This window comes from Hyla sarda, chromosome 10, assembly GCF_029499605.1.
Source record: "Hyla sarda isolate aHylSar1 chromosome 10, aHylSar1.hap1, whole genome shotgun sequence".
NCBI classification, from domain to species: Eukaryota; Metazoa; Chordata; class Amphibia; order Anura; family Hylidae; genus Hyla; species Hyla sarda.
In genome coordinates this window covers 86,176,703-86,193,433 of record NC_079198.1, presented here as the reverse complement: position 1 = coordinate 86,193,433, position 16,731 = coordinate 86,176,703, and the positions used below count along the sequence as shown (strand labels likewise).

At 43.8% G+C, this 16,731-nt stretch overlaps 1 protein-coding gene across 2 annotated transcripts in view; it reads right to left on the bottom strand.

The window, feature by feature from the left end:
* USP28 (ubiquitin specific peptidase 28) overlaps positions 1-16,731 on the bottom strand; it is a 108,080-nt gene that overhangs the window by 39,935 nt on the left and 51,414 nt on the right. For both annotated transcript variants that reach the window (XM_056544187.1, XM_056544188.1), the window contains 6 exons: positions 9,588-9,764; positions 8,547-8,749; positions 7,809-7,879; positions 2,297-2,525; positions 971-1,150; positions 355-494 (listed from right to left, as the gene is read on the bottom strand). In XM_056544187.1, coding sequence (XP_056400162.1) covers positions 355-494; positions 971-1,150; positions 2,297-2,525; positions 7,809-7,879; positions 8,547-8,749; positions 9,588-9,764 — 1,000 coding nt within the window. The remainder of the gene's footprint in view (positions 1-354; positions 495-970; positions 1,151-2,296; positions 2,526-7,808; positions 7,880-8,546; positions 8,750-9,587; positions 9,765-16,731) is intronic.

Below are 16,731 nucleotides of genomic sequence, written 5' to 3'. Positions count from 1 at the left end.
ATAAGTCATCAACTGCCAAGCCGAGAAGTTTGTGACGAATCGAATTTACTGTAAGTTCGCTCATCTCTAGCGATAGCTATAGAAAGCTGTGCACGGAAAGACCAAGGTCTTCCATTAGGTGGTGTCTTAAAAAGGTGCCCAGACTCACCTGCCTGCTGCCACCCACCCAATGCTGAACAGAGCTACTATTTCACTTAGTAAATGAATGGGTTCTATTTAATAAGAAAAGATAGACAGTATGAGAAACATGTCTGTATGGGCAGAGGATACACCAGACAAGACACAGACAGCTATTCTAATGTGGACCCACTACGCTTGTAATTGACTGGAATTTCTGAGAAGTCCAACTTTTACCTCTTCTAGTGCAGCCTCCACTCCGTTTTTCTCATAGGACTCAGCAGTTTTGGTAATGGCAAGAGCAGTCTGTTCTTTGGTGATCATGGCATGTTCTGATGACAAGGATCTATTGAAGTCCCCACAACACAGAGCTGTGCCTACAAGGTTGGTGAAAATAGACTATAATCTAAGAATGAAGAGACTAGAGGATCAGGGAGATGTGCAGAGATTACTTTGATATGGAAAGGATCTAATGATATAGTTACTATTGAAGCCCAGCAATCTACATCCACAGTTCACACCTCCCTACCAGGTAATGATTTTTCTATGTCCTATTACATGAACATTTCATCAGTAATAGCATATGTGGAGTCTTGATATCATTTTATAAAACGAGGCTCCGGTGAGATACCCAGCAAATCTTGAAAATTAAAGTCACAATCTAGAACAGCGTTTCCCAACCAGAGCGCCTCCAGCTGTTGCAAAACTACAACTCCCAACATGCCCGGACAGCCAAAGGCTGTCCGGGCATGTTGGGAGTTGTAGTTTTTCAACAGCTGGAGGCGCTCTGGTTGGGAAACACTAATCTAGAGCTAGTAATAAAGTAGGAGCATCAAAGAAGGGTAATATTTACCATCAGGTAAGACCTCCTCTTCTGAAGTCGCCATAGGCTCTATTTGTGGGATCTTGCAGGAATGAGTCTCCTCCCATTCTTCCACATCGTGCTCAAACCTTTGGTTATCCCCTAAAATACAGTGTGCCAAGGCTGGTGGGAGACTGCTAATTTTATCCTCCAGTTGTCCCGTTTCTAGGTCTGTAAAATAGTTTTAAAGATATAAAACTTAGAAATAGTATTGCATGTTGAGTTGCCCATACATATTAGATAAAAGTTGGCTGAACATGCTGATTTTAGTGGGATGCAATGTGAAGAAGGATCCTCAGATGGCAGATTTTAAAGGGTACCTCTCATCAAAAAAACTTTTGATATATTATAGATTAATGTATGCAGAATAACTTTACAATTGCATGTTATTAAAAAATATGCTTCTTTCTATTTAATTTTCCACTTTGAAGAAATGACCACTAGGGGTCTCCCTACCAGTCCTGGCAGCAAGCATTTCAGACTCATGCCGGAGTCCTAAACACTACGAGCTGCCAGTCTGCTTTGTTCACAAAGGAGAACACTCAGAGCTGCCAGCCTGCATTGTTCACAGCCTGTTTGGCTGTGAACAAAGCAGGCTGGCAGCTCTGAGTGTTTAGGACTCCAGCAGGAGTCAGAAATGCTTGCTGACAGGACTGATCGGGAAAAATACAATAGAAAGAAGCATATTTTTCATTAACATGCTATTGGAAAGTTATTCAACATTCATTAATCTAAAATATATCAAAAGTTTATTTGATGAGAGGTACCCTTTAAACGGAGAGAGCCAAGCCTTTGTTTCCCTTGTTGACAGCCAATTACCCATTGTGTCAGGGAGAGAGTAAGGTCCAGAAAACTGGTATACATCATTATTCAACATGCAACCCCATGTGTGATGCCACTCATCGTTCATATGTATATGGGGGAGGCCCCCCAGCATATACATGGAAACTGATAAAAGCAGGATGAAATCAAATTATCTCGGGCATTTGTGCAAAATAGCTGTACCCCAGTAAAGAGAAAGCGACCTCCTAAGTGCCATCTTTTGTACCTGGTAAATATGATTTTGACGGCTAATATTTCTAGTTGTGTTTAAACACTCATATACAATCAGACATTGACTTACCGGCTAGCTACCTAGAGGAGGCACCAGTAAGCTAGAGTTCCCAATGGAGCATTGCCTATAGGATGCCATACGCAGATGATCTCCTTCATGAAAACCATTATCCCCCACAAACATGAATAGGATGAACTTAAATCTTAAATGTGATGCATGAGAGGGGGGGGGGGGGGGACAAAAAATTTAAATAAAACACTTACCCTTAATAAGATAAGGCAGCTTGTTATTTATGTACATGAGGCAGTAAGCGCTGGCGTTTCTCACCCCTCCATAGGAGTCCCTTTCCAGCTCTTCCCAAGTGGCTTCTGTCACGGATATATCGTTGCACTTCAACCAGCACTGTCTTGAATGGCTGTAAACATACGCCCAGTAGTGTCCAGCATTCGCCTGGCCTTCATGAACCAGCACTGCATGAAGCCTGTATGGAACCTTAAAAAAAATGTATTATTAAATATACATATTCTCACCATTACTCTATAGAAAGAGGGGAAAAAAAAACAATTACTTAAAATCCATACACAGTAACTAATGAAAAGGGCATAAATGGGGTGCATGTGGCACTGAGGACAAATAAAGGAATGTGCCTATCCCCCAAGGGAATATCAAAGGAACAGTATATGAATAAAATACACAGGACAGGGAGACCTAGGTAAATAATATTTATAGAACAAATAAAGAAAATAACGTAAATAAATATTTCTACAGAAGAGAGTAGGAAATCCTGAAAACACACAAACACAATAAGAAAACCAATTCTCCTGAAAATCGTGCTGCATTACTATTCAGTTATAGGCTTGGGGTTCCTGTAAACCAACAGTGGGGATGCAACTTATCCAAAAATAGATCTATTGGATCTATTATTAAACTGTATCAAGGAATTGATATGATGCGGTTCCCTAAACCATATCTTTAGCACAAGAGTTACAAATGTGCAAAGGATATTATTTCAGGCTGGAGAGGATGTGACTGGCAGGTCATGACGCTAGTGATACAGTGGGGTGAGAGGATGGCATGTAATTAGAAAGCCTCGGGGCACTAATAATTGGTAGTCATGTTCCTGCACACTGAGCTGCTTATGTTTTCTGCTGTCATTATATATATATTTAGCTATATAAGCTCACTTCAACAACATGACGGTAGTGCCTCAGATTTAGCCATCTCCAGCGACATTCATCCCCGTCTTACGCAGACAGAATTCTCAGCTGTTGATTCCAGCCTAGACTTCATTCAAGTTTTCCTAAAGCCAACAAACCTCCCTCCTGTGCCCTAGTCCTTGGCTGTGTGTCCAAGCTACTGAACCATGACACAGAACATTTAAAGCCGCTGTCATGACGAACATTGTTATTTTAGGAGTTAATGCACTGCAAAGCTGTACATTAGTGTCACAAAAAACATGCACACAAGACATATTTGCTTAAATATTATCTCTATCTCTATAAAATGTATTGCCGAATGAAAAGATAGATGTCCAGTGGACAAAGACAGCAGTGGTATCAGTGCAAAATAACATGTGGGCCCCTTGCTACTTAAAAGTTTAAAGTTAAGCAACTAGGGAATCATTAAAAGCCATTAAATCCATAGCTCAAGCCCCTGTGTGGCAATAGACCAATGTTTCCCAAGAGTGGCTCAAGCTGTTGCAAAACTACAACTCCCAGCATGCCTGGACAGTCAAAGGCTGTCTGGGCATGCTGGGAGTTATAGTTTTTCAACATCTGGAAGAACTCTGGTAGGGAAACACTGTAATAAGTTGGACGCATGGTACATCTGCCCCTGGGTAAAACCATTTACTATCAACAACAAGCCTACTATGCATTTTTAAATTTAGATGTGTTCACACATTCATTTCAAGGCATTTTATAAAATAGTCTGTAGTCTCAAACCCACTCCGTACAGGCTTCTATGAAGAGCCGTATATGGACAATGGCCCTCATTTACTATTCTAAACCCGACTTCTTTTGGCGCATCTTTGTCTGCAACATGTCGCAGACATCGTGCGCCAGTCTGCGACACAACGCAACATTTTTTCCCGATGGACCCGATGTGGATTCTCCCAAACCCGAAAAAGGGGCGTAACCCGACATTTCTGAGCTTTGCCACGTATTTATAAAGGTTTACAACCCGAATTTGTTGAATTGTTGTGGATTTTTTCCCGAGGAGGAGTTGGAAACCAAAACCAACAAAACCCAGTGCGACAAACAGGATGCGACATAATAATAAATACCGGGGGAAAAAAGCAGTCGGGTAAGAAAGCAACATAGACTTACAACCCGATTTTCTAAGTAAATGAGGGCCAATGTTACACTATTTTGTCCAGTAAAATGCCGGACGCCATATCAATCTATAACTGGTCAACTTTTTAAAATTGTTTTGCTGCAATGATGGAACAGAACAATGGAGAAGGCAACACTGTCGTAAACTGGATTGTGCCTCCTAGTAACAGAAGCCTTTGAGAACATTCTATAGTTTAACCCCTTCCTGCTACAGGACGTATGCATACGTCCTAGTGATCTCCTGCACTGCCGCGGGCAGCGCAGGAGATTGGTGGCGGGACTCAGCTGTCAATCACAACCAGAGTCCCACCCCAGCTGCCGGGGCTGCAATCTCACCGATCCTGGCAGCATTAACCCCATAGATGCCGTGATCAATCCTGATCACGGCATCTATGGTGTTGACAGGAGGAGCGCGCTCCCCCTGTTCACAACGTCGGCACCGCAATACAATCGCGGGTCGCCGTTGGTTGCTATGGCAGCAGGAGGTCAGATTATGACCTCCTGTCTGCCTGCTACAGAAGCTTGTGAGATCCAGCGACAGGCTGGGTCGCACAGGCTGTACTGTGTTCCGCTGATCGGGTCATACTGTGCTTCAGTACAAATGTATTGCAGCATAGTATAACCTGTAAAAAGTGTATATATGTGCCCAATAAAAGCCCTGTATTATCATCAAAGATCAAAAACACTAATTATATACATAATAGGTATTGCCACATCCATAATTGCGTGTACTATAAAGCTATAATGTAAATTATCCTGCATGGGGAACGCCGTAAAAAAATAAAATAAATAAATTTGGTACAATTTTGGTACAAACCGCGGAATAAAAAAAGATCAAAAAGATCAAAAGGTAGAACGTATCGTAAAAATTACACCAATAAAAAGTACCGCTGATCCCGCAAAAAATAAGCCCTTACTCATTGGCGTCAGATGAATTTTGCTCAGAAAAAAAAAAAAAAAAAAAAAAAAAAGACATAGAAAGCTACACTGCTCAAAAAAATAAATAAAAGGGAACACTTAAAACAACACAATGTAACTCCAAGTCAATCACACTTCTGTGAAATCCCACTGTCCACTCAGGAAGCAACACTGATTGACAATTTCACATGATGATGTGCAAATGGAACAGACAACAGGTGGAAATTATAGGCAATTAGCAAGACACCCCCCAATAAAGGAGTGGTTCTGCAGGTGGTGACCACAGACCACTACTTAGTTCCTATGCTTTCTGGCTGATGTTTTGGTCACTTTTGAATTCTGGCAGTGCTTTCACTCGAGTGGTAGCATGAGACAGTCTATAACCCACACAAATGGCTCAGGTAGTGAAGCTCATCCAGGATGGCACATCAATGCCAGCTGTGGCAAGAAGGTTTGCTGTGCTAGCATAGTGTCCAGAGCATGGAGGTGCTACCAGGAGACAGGCCAGTACATTAGGAGACATGGAGGAGGCCGTAGGAGGGCAACAACCTAGCAGCAGGACCGCAACCTCCGCCTTTGTGCAAGGAGGAGGAGGAGGAGCACTGCCAGAGCCCTGCAAAATGACCTCCAGCAAGTCACAAATGTGCATGTGTCCACTCAAACGGTCAGGAACAGACTCCATGAGGGTGGTATGAGGGCCACAGGTGGGGGTTGTGCTTACAGCCCAACACCCTTCAGGACGCTTGGCATTTGCCAGAGAACACCAAGATTGGCAAATTCGCCACTGGCGCCCTGTGCTCTTCACAGATGAAAGCAGGTTCACACTGAGCACATGTGACAGACATGACTGAGTCTGGAAGCACCCTGGAGAACGTTCTGCTGCCTCCAACATCCTCCAGCATGACCTGATTGGCGGTGGGGTCAGTAAAGGTGTGGGATGGCATTTCTTTGGGGGGGGGGGGGGGGGCACAGCCCTCCATGTGCTTGCCAGAGATAGTCTGACTACCATTAGGTACAGAGATGAAATCTTCGGACCCCTTGTGAGACCATATGCTAGTGCAGTTGGCCCTGGGTTCCTCCTAATGCAAGACAATGCGAGACCTCATGTGGCTGGAGTGTGTCAGCAGTTCCTGCAAGAGGAAGGCATTGATGCTATGGACTGGCCCGCCCGTTCCCCTGACCTGAATCCGATTAAGCACATCTGGGACATCATGTCTCGCTCCATCCACCAACACTCGCTCCATGCACCACAGACTGTCCAGGAGTTCCACCTCATCAGGAGCATGGCCAGGCATTGTAGGGAGGTCATACGGGAACACACAAGCCAGAAATTTTCCAGTTTTTCACAATATTTTGGAGTTTTTCACAAAAAATGCTGCATGCGTCAACAAAAATGCAAGTACAATAGGTCACGAAAAAACAATCTCAGAATCGCTCAGCTCAGAAAAAGCGTTCTAAAGTTATTACCATTTGAAAAAGAGACATGTCAAATTTAAAAAATTAAAACATTTAAAAAAAATTACAAAAAAAGAGCCTGGTCATTAAGGTGAAAAATGGGTCCGTCCTTAAGGCCTTAAACTGTAACAACCAATCACAGCTTAACTTCATATCTTAATGAGCTCTAGTAAAATAAAAGTTGGCCTGTGATAGGCTGTTATGGATAAAACCAGATAGTTTTGTTCTCAGGCAGATTGATAATCAGGGACAATATTTAAGAAGACTGCTAGCCATGAAGAAGTCTTTATTAACCCCTTAAGGTCTAATTCCTCCTTGCCTTCAAAAAATCATAACTTTTATATTTTCATCCACAGACTAGTATGAGGGCTTGATTTTCGTGCAACCAGTTGTCCGTTGTAATGCCATCACTCACTTTACCATAAAATGTATGGTGCAACCAAAAAAATACGATTTGTGTGGGGAAATAAAAAAAGAAAACCGCAATTTTGCAAATTCTGGAAGGTTTCGTTTTCATGCCGTACAATTTACGGTAAAAATGACATGTCTTTATTCTTTGGGTCAATACAATTAAAATGATACCCATGATAACATACTTTTCTATTACTGTTGTGCAAAAAACAAACAAAAATCAACAAACAAAAAATACGCAAACTTTTTAACCAAATTAGTACGTTTAACCCGATAATGACCATGGACGAGTATAGACGTCCAGGTTGGTGGGCGTTCCGGCACCTGGACGTCTATACTCGTCCATTATTCTCGTGGGTGCTGCCCAGTGCACCCACGAGATCGCGGCAGGGACTCGGCTGTATCACACAGCAGGGACCCTGCTGCACTGCCGGGACTGAAGCTCCCTCTGTCTCTCCTGCAGCACCCCGGAGCATCGCGGGGTGCTGCTGCACACCTGGGCAGCCGGGGGTCCTACAAAGACCCCCAGGTCTGCCCTGGGTATTGCCTGAAAGGACGTGCCAGAGGCGGATTTGAAGTTGTAAAATCCAGTGGGTGATCCGGTGTGTTAATACGCCCTTAAGAAAAAAAATTTTTTGAATGATGTCAAAATCTTTACCTCTAATAGATGAGGATCATTGTAAATATCTTCAATAGTTTTTCTGATACGTGCAATTGAATTCTTCAAGTCTGAAGGAGAATGGAACAAATATCAATATAATTTTCAAAGCAGATCTCTAGTTATGGATTTACAGAAAGAAAAAAATAGAATGGGTAATCAGTGTTCCTGTTTGAAATTTATTTTTAATTTTTTTTTAATGCCCGAATTAACTACACTAAGTAACAACTATGATCACTGACTGTACAGGTCTCTATTATATGGTCAGTTTAGAACCGCTTAACACATAGTATAAACAAAAACAATTAATACATTTCAATAAAAATTATCACAGAAGACCTGACTGTTTGAACTATAACTAGTAGATCCTAGGCTTAGTTTACACAACTGTTGTGCTCCGACCCGTTCAGCTTTTTTTTTTCCCCCGCTGAACAGACCGCAGCCCAACTGACACTGCCGGGTCCCAATGACTGGAATCGGGTCCGCAGGGTGTCCGATTTACTACAAGAGTTAAGTGTGGGGGGGACTAAATGTGGTTTGTAAAACAGCTAAAGTTTTTCAATCAAGTTTTTAATTTATTATTATTTTCTTTTTTTAGATCAAACCAGGAGTGGATATAAAAGGAATGACTTATTATACATCTCATTTCCGCTGCATCCACTTCTGGCTTTGGCTGAAGAAATGGCATAAAACCTTGAGTGGTGTTTTTTCACTGTTTGTGACACCAGCCGCGCTCACCTTGAATGTCTTGTTCAACCTCAGCTCTCCATCTCTGTAAGCAGGCCCCCACAGACTGCAGTTCTTCCTTGCTAACAGTTCTGGGTGCTGGAGCCATGTAGAGGCACTGCTGAGAAGATGGCAAGGAAGCATTTTCTGCAGATGGGCTGCATACTGTTGAATCATCACTGTCCAAGTGCTCATTGCATCCATTGGCTACAGTACTAGACAAAAACAAAAGGATACTTGTTATACTTTTCAGAAACAAATAGCATGAAACATGCAGAATAAATGTTACATTATCTAAAAATCCATAAAACATGTATGCTGCAATAAAATCAGAAATATAATCAGATTAACAGATTATTTAGACATACAAAGTAATTAAAACAATTACAACTGACCTGCCATTGTCCACCATATCATTTTAGATCAGTGGTCTCCAAGCTGTGGACCTCAAGATGTTGCAAAACTACAACTCCCACTATGCCCGGACAGCCGTTGGCTGTCCGGGCATGCTAGGAGTTGTAGTTTTGCAACATCTGGAGGTTCCCAGTTTGGAGACCACTGTCTTAGACCCATCAAGTATTCTACCCAGTAATCTGGCATGGGATTAGGTTTGCAAATTGACAGATTATCCAAATTTGTGGACCATCAAGTGTCGGATTAAAGGAGTTTTACTGTACTTCTTTTAGGAAAGTGAATTTAGTGACAAACAGTGAAGTGAATGTCAAGTGTTTGATCAAGTAAATGTTTAATCTTTTTCATCAAAAGAAATGCCATATGATGCAGGAGAAACATTTGTTTTACTGTTGAAGAAGCATTTTTAACAATGTAACTCGCATATTGGCCTATTAAAGAAACACAAAATAAAAAACAAAAACAAAAAAACAAAAACAAAACACACACATAAAACAAAAACAGAGAACAAATGAAGATAAGGCTTTGTAATCCGCATCAAATAGCATTAAGAAAATTGCTTTTGGCTGTGCGGCACTTCATTTACAAGGTTAGCTAGAACATCTATTTTATAGGTTTGCATTTTACCATAAATGAAATTACCCATTTTCCTGTGGTTGAGTATCGGAGGAACCAGAGTCATCTGCTGAAAGCACCGAGATATCTGTCACATCCACAGCATGGCTTCCTGCTGCAGACTGTGTGTTTGCAAACTCCAACACATACTGTAGCATGTCGGGAAGGGGACAGCGGCTGGTACCAGAACCGTATTTTAGGTACCTGACGGAAAGAATGATACACAATAAATTAGTGACCTAGACACAATAAAGTAGTGAACCTGGACATGACAAGTTCAAGCATTGAATAAGGATGACCACAATTTTCAGCAAACTCTGCTTCCCTCTAGAGCAGTAAGCATGTAACTAAAGCCTCCTCAATCCTGCAAAGGCCTACGGTATCTTTTTTTTGCAATGACAGACCATCACTAGGTGACAACCTCTTTAAGGGTACGTTCAGACGAGTGGATCCACAGTGTATTTCACGCTGTTAATTCGCCGCCGATGGACCCCTACAGGGTGCCTTTAGATGTGCCTGTTTGGAGAGGCACTACGCCACTACGAGCAGACACACTGCTGCTATGTGCGAGTCCCCACGTATGCGCGGTGTACTCGCACACATCGCGGCCACTCCCCCTGCTCCCTGAGCTAGGCCGAGAGCTGCCGCAATATGCGAGTATACTGCGCATTGCGACTCGCACATTGCGGTGTGTCCGCCCGTAGCAGCATATTGCCACTCCGAGCAGGCACATCTAAGAAGGCACCATGTAGCGGTCCTTCAGTGGCAGATCTGCAGCGTAAAATACGCTGTGGATCTGCTCGTCTGAACATATCCTAAGGCTAGGTTCACAACATTGGGGGCTCCGTTCAGGGCCTCCATCACAGATTCTATTAGGCAGTGACAAATGGATCCAGCCGGCTGTCACGATCTCACCTGATTGGGACACAGGGGAGAGTGTGCTAGTGCAAGGGTTAATGCCACCAGACCTCTGGACATCTACTACTACTAGTCCCAGCAAGTTACAAAATTAACCCTTTTGTAAATATATAGACCCGAGCTTCTTTCAGAAAGGTGAACTCATATTTAGAGATCAAAAACCAGAGCTGAATTGTACAAAATATATTTTGTATGTATGTACAAAAATACAGAAAAAAATTACATACAGGTTACAAAACATAATAAACAAACAATGTACAGACAATTCAGGAAATCAACTTGGATGAACAAGATTCCTTACATATGATCATGGTTTCATAGCAGTCCTTGTGAGATTGTAAGGGCTGGTCCACATCACGTTTTCTCCCATAAGAGAGCACATACGGCAGGGGGAGCTAAAACCTCGCGCTACCGTATGCAATTCATTTTAATGAGCCGGCCGGAGTGAAACGTTCGGTTTGGCTAATTTTTGCGCCATATGCGCTTTTTCCCCGGACCTAAAACTGTGGTCAACCACGGTTTTAGATCTGGTTGTAAAAGCGCATATGGCGCAAAAATGAGCCGACCAGACCGAACATTTCACTGCGGTTGGCTCATTGAAATTAATTACATACGGGAGCACATAGAAAGTCATAGGGGAGCACAAGGTTTTAGCTCCCCCCTGCAGTATTCGCTCCCGTATGGGAGAAAACGTGATGTGAACCAGCCTTAACAAAGGTTTCTCTTTGCTGTTTCCAGGATGTTGTGTCCAGATTTGTAACACAAAACAAACTCTAAGCATCTAAGTTATATAGCTGAATTCATAGGGAAAAATCCTCCCTCCTAGTTTTATCAGGTGGGGGTCAGGACTATCATAGTTCTCCAAAGTTTCTTTAGGCATGGTTTCCATGGCAACCCCCTGTTGTGCGCTGCCATTGGTCAGAACTCAGCACTGCAATCTCGCTCCGATCATCCCTATTTTCTGGGTGATTGGGTCACCAGAGACCTGGTCAGCCCAGAATAGGAGAAAACTGCATGTCTGAATTGACATGCGATTTTCTCAGATTGCCGACATTGGGGGGGGGGGGTCTCAGGACCCCCCCTCGGCGATGTGCCGGGATACCTGCTGAATGATTTCAGCAGACATCACGGTCCGGTCCCCAACCGGCTAGCGGCGGGGACCGGAATTCCCACGGGCATATCCATACGCCCTCAGTCCTTAAGAACTTTAAAACGGGGGCGTATGGATACGCCCGCCGTCCTTAACAGGTTAAACATTATACACAAATACATAGAAGGATCTCTCTCAAGCTCAGGCCTTGGGCTTGACACCGGCCATGAATGGTGCCGGACAGGCTTTAACCCCTTGGGGACTCAGGTTTTTCCGTTTTTGTACTTTCGTTTTTCCTCCTCACCTTTTAAAAATCATAACCCTTTCAATTTTGCACCTACAGACCCAAATGATGGCTTATTTTTTGCGGGACCAATTCTACTTTGTAATAACCCAAAATTACCCAAAAAACAACAGCAAACTAGGAAAAAAATTATTGTGCGACGAAATTGAAGAAAAATAACGCCATTTTGTACATTTTGGGGGCTGCCGTTTCTACACAGTGCATTTTTTGTAAAAAACGCCACCTTATCTTTACTCGGTAGATCCATACGATTAAAATGATACCCAGCTTATATAGGTTTGATTTTGTCTCGAGTTAAATCAATGGAGCGAGGTTAATGTGGTCTGTAGGGTATTCCCATTTTGCATGAGTGTAATGGGGGAAAACATACTGCATTCAGTGTTCTTTTGTCTTGTTATTCAAACAGAGGCCCCAAACAGAGCCTCACGTGTCTAACACCACCTTTGCCATATACACAGTTCGAATTATAGAACCAATAAATGAGGCAAAAGTTTAATTTCTGTACTCACCGTAAAATCTCTCTTGTAGCCTTCATGTGGCGACACCGCACCCACCCTTTCTTCATGTCTTTTCCGGATAATAATTTGCGGTTCTGTTTTTTTTTTGTTTTTTTTATTAGAGTTTTCCTTTCTGGGGTCCTTTGGAAACATCTCTTGTTGGCTTCTCCTACTGCTTTGTGACAAAACTGATTACCTCACTTCCAGTGGGAGGGTATATCCTGCCATGGAGGAGCCAACTTTTTTTCCTTAGTGTCAGTGCCTCCTAGTGGCAAGAGCATATACCCATCAGTATCTGTGTCCCTCAATGAAGGCTACGAGAAAGATTTTTGGGGGAGTAAAAAAAAAAAAAAAAATGAAAACTACTTTTCTCGGTCGCTCTTCATTGGGGGACACAGATACTGATGGGATGTATGAAAGCAGGGGAAAGCAGTGGGAAAAACTGCCAGAGAGAGAGAGAGATAGAGTCAGTCCAGAGACTGAACCACAACCGCCGCAAAGCCTGTGGGCAAAGCCCTGGGCTGAGAGGCAACAGGAGCAAGAATGAGCATCTGGAAGCCCCCACAACCCATGGAATGGGCAGGAAGCCAGGGAAGAAACCATTCTGTGCACAGACCAAAGACCCGATGGCCGCATAGAGGAACAATAATTGTCGTCTGTCGCACACCATCCTGGAAGGCAGGAAGAAGCCAGGTCCCAGAAAACCCTGGAACCAGCCAGAGAACTATCCTGGCAGGAAAACGCAGTGGAAAGTGAGAATGACAAGAGAACTTCAGCCAGAGAAACAACTAATACAAGAGAATCTGGCAAGAAAACACGAGGGAAATCTGCATGCACTTGGGAAGTAGTAAGGTGGAGGCTCGAACCTCTGGAAAACAGGGCCATCTGCTGAGAGGTACAGTGAATACTAAAATAAAGAGAACCAAAAGGCTTCAGGTACCAGAACCACCATCCCATGAACACACCATGGGACCTGGGAGGAAAAGTCTCAGAGAACATGATCCAGAGCCAAAACCATAGTCAAGAGCAGGACGAGGGAAACACGTCCACACAAACTGAAATCTGGCCAGACTGGTGTAATTCAGCTGAACAGAACACCATCCGTGCTTGGTGACACTGACCCCGAAGGAGGAGAAGGGGGGAAAATGGCCAACAAGAACTGGAATGCCTTGAGAAGGGGCATCCCTGAGCACCGGGGCGGAAGACATGGGAACTAAAAGGTTCCCAGGACTCCGGAAGGTCCCACACCTGAAGTGTGCGAGCAAAGCCAGCCACAGCGAAAAGCACCGGGGAATGTACTTCTGAGACAAGACTAGAAGTAACGCGGTTCAGCAAGACCACCCCCAGGGAAGGAGGAAAGGAGCTGGGCAGGAGTGCCACAGATGCCCCAGGTTCCAGCCCCCACTACGGCTCCAAGAACAGGAAATCTAAAAAAAAATTAAAAAAAAATCAGAGCGCTCCATTAGTGCAATTAAACACGGGGGCATAAAAATGAAGGCGATAATATCAAACCGCTCGCCCTTAAATGTTGTGCAGCCCAATACACAACAATGGTAATGCATATAATATAAAAGTCCGCTGCCCTCTGGCTAGATGAGGTATATAAAATCAAGGTAGCTTCAACAAGGATGCCGGCTCAGCTTGGCGCAGGAACAACTCGCAGTATAGTCAATGGGTAGAGATAAAACCTTTATTACCAAGATGCAACACGTTTCACTGCGATTGTGCAACTTCTTCAGGCTCTATAGAGGCCGACAGCAGCAGACGTGATCGCAGCAATAGTGATAGCGGGGCGCTCCGAGACCATGGTGATAGAAGTAACAAAACCAAAAGTGCCCAAAGGTGGGAGAGGGTGTATATAACTAAATACACCAAACCCCAGTCACCGAGTTACCTAGGCAACGTGGTAAAAAAAACAAAAAAAAACATTTTAGAAAATAGCCCGCCTTATTAGTGTTTATTATTAAAACTTCACTTTTATTGAAAATACTGTTATAAAAAGGTCCCAAAACAATAATGAACACTCCTATATGGAATAATTTTGACTGCCAGTGTCTGCAGTACGCTGTATACTGTGGGAACTAGGCTGCGGTGATAGAACTACTCTGACGGCAGCTAGGGAGGACCCGGGTCCCTCCAGTACAGAGAGGCTGTATTTTTTTTTTTTTTTAATATATACACATTTAGTAGCTGCTGAGGCACGCCCATGTGTTGACAGCAGAGCAGAGCATGAACCATTCCTTGCAGCATGCCAGGGCCGCTCTGAGTAGGCACCTTTTAAGCCCCCAAAAGATGACAACAGAGGAGGGTGTTCAAACCCTCAGTTTGCAGGCTGCGGGGGGGGGGGGGGGGAGAGAATAGAAGAAGGGGGCAGGGCCTAATGCCAACAGTGTGCGGTGCAAAATGGCGCAGAATTAACTACCCGGAAACCAAAAACCATCTCCGCTGAGCAGGCAAGGGGAAGGAAAGGGGCCACTGGCAAAACGCCCTTGCAGCACAACAGGCCTAACTTGGTGTGGGTGCACAGAGGTGAGGTGATGGCAGCTCCAGGCACATACTAGGAGCGCAGGGAGAGCCGCAGGGATTGCAGCAGACCTGTGCACATGCAAGCGGCTCCGGCGCTGACTAAGAACGCGGAGCTGCAGAAGTGAAGTGCTGGCGGCTCTAGGCGCCGCCTGACAGCGCGGAGACATAGGGGGCTGTCAGGAAAATAAAAACTTGCAGAGAGCCGCTGGGGGAAACGTTGGGAGTAGCTACCCCTTAACCCCTAGGCCACCACTGCTGCTGAAGTCAGGAGATGCAGCAGAAGCTGCATGAACAACATAGCGAGGGTTAACCCCTTACTGCCCAGACCCCATGAACCACACCTCCAGAAGCAGGGGACTACTACCACTGCTCGTTCGTTTGGGGGGGGGGGGGGGGACATACTCACCTCAGCTGTCCCCACATATTCACCCCTTAAGGTCTTCAGCCAGCATTAGGCCATGCTGCATCATGCCAGGCTGTCATAGCAGGGCAAGCATACTCACCTCAGCTGTCCCCACATATTCACCCCTTAAGGTCTTCAGCCAGCATTAGGCCACGCTGCATCATGCCAGGCTGTCATAGCAGGGCAAGCAGGGGCAGTGGAGTACCCGGACCCAGGGTACAACTTCCAGTCGCTGTCCGTTGGCGATAAGGGGTTGACGGCCCATACTGTTATGTTCCGTGCCCCTTTTTCGCATGCACGAGATCAAGTAGCGCCATGCTCCTGCCGCCCATCCTAGAAAAATAAAAGGAAAAAGAACCTAACTATACGTACTTAACTAGAAAATAATAAAATAATAGACCAGGTCTGTGGAACTCTCAGACCTGTGTCTTGCCTCCAGCTACCACTAGCTAAAACTGATTACCTCACTTCCAGTGAGCAGACTTTTTTTTCCTTAGTGTCAGCGCCTCCTTGTGGCAAGAGCATATACCCATCAGTATTCGTGTCCCCCAATGAAGAGCGACCGAGAAATGAATATTTAAGAGCACATCCACTTAAATGTATTGCTTAGAGATGCTTACTATAGCAACCTGATATAAGGGATGGCATGGTGGATTGCTGCCAAGCCTTTTTCCTATCCTCTCCTGTAGGCACAGTGCCAGTTCAGCTTTAGAGAGAGGCATAAATATAACCAGCATGTTATGGCAGTTTGTTTGATCTAATTGGAAAGACTAGATTTTTTTTTATTTTTATTTATCAGCAACAAAGTAATATCTAGGTGGATAAGTCAACTATCTAGGGGAAAAAGATTGAGTTAACGGGTTGAGTTAACTCTTAAAACTTGCTTATTTCTTACATATAAGGGTATTATAGTAAATAGCTGAAGAACTGATCACAGCATCTAAAGTGTGTTTGGGAGCATACAGACACTCATCGGACCACCTGCAGTGCAATCTCGGGGGTTCGATCAGGAAAAAATGCTGCCGGAGCTCCTCTCACTTGCTCTCAGGTGTCTACTGCATTCTTCAAGAGTTCATCCACGGTTCAACGAATAAGCTGCTTCTCTCCTAATAAAAAATTAATTCCATATTTTTCCCCATAAAAAAAAAAAAATCTACATTTGGTATTGCTGCATGCTGAAACGTCCGATCTATAAAAATATTCTCAATGATCTAGAACAGCGCAAACATTAAGAAAAAAAAAAAAAACTAAGTAAATTGCAATTACTAAAGATGTGCCCTTATACAGCCCTGTACACGAAGAAATTAAGTAATAGGAGTCAGAATAGGGTAATAAACATACTTTTGTAAAAGTTTTTATTTTTATATGGAGTACAATAATAGAAAAGCATGTATACATGGGTATCATTTTAAACATATAGACCCACAGAAGAA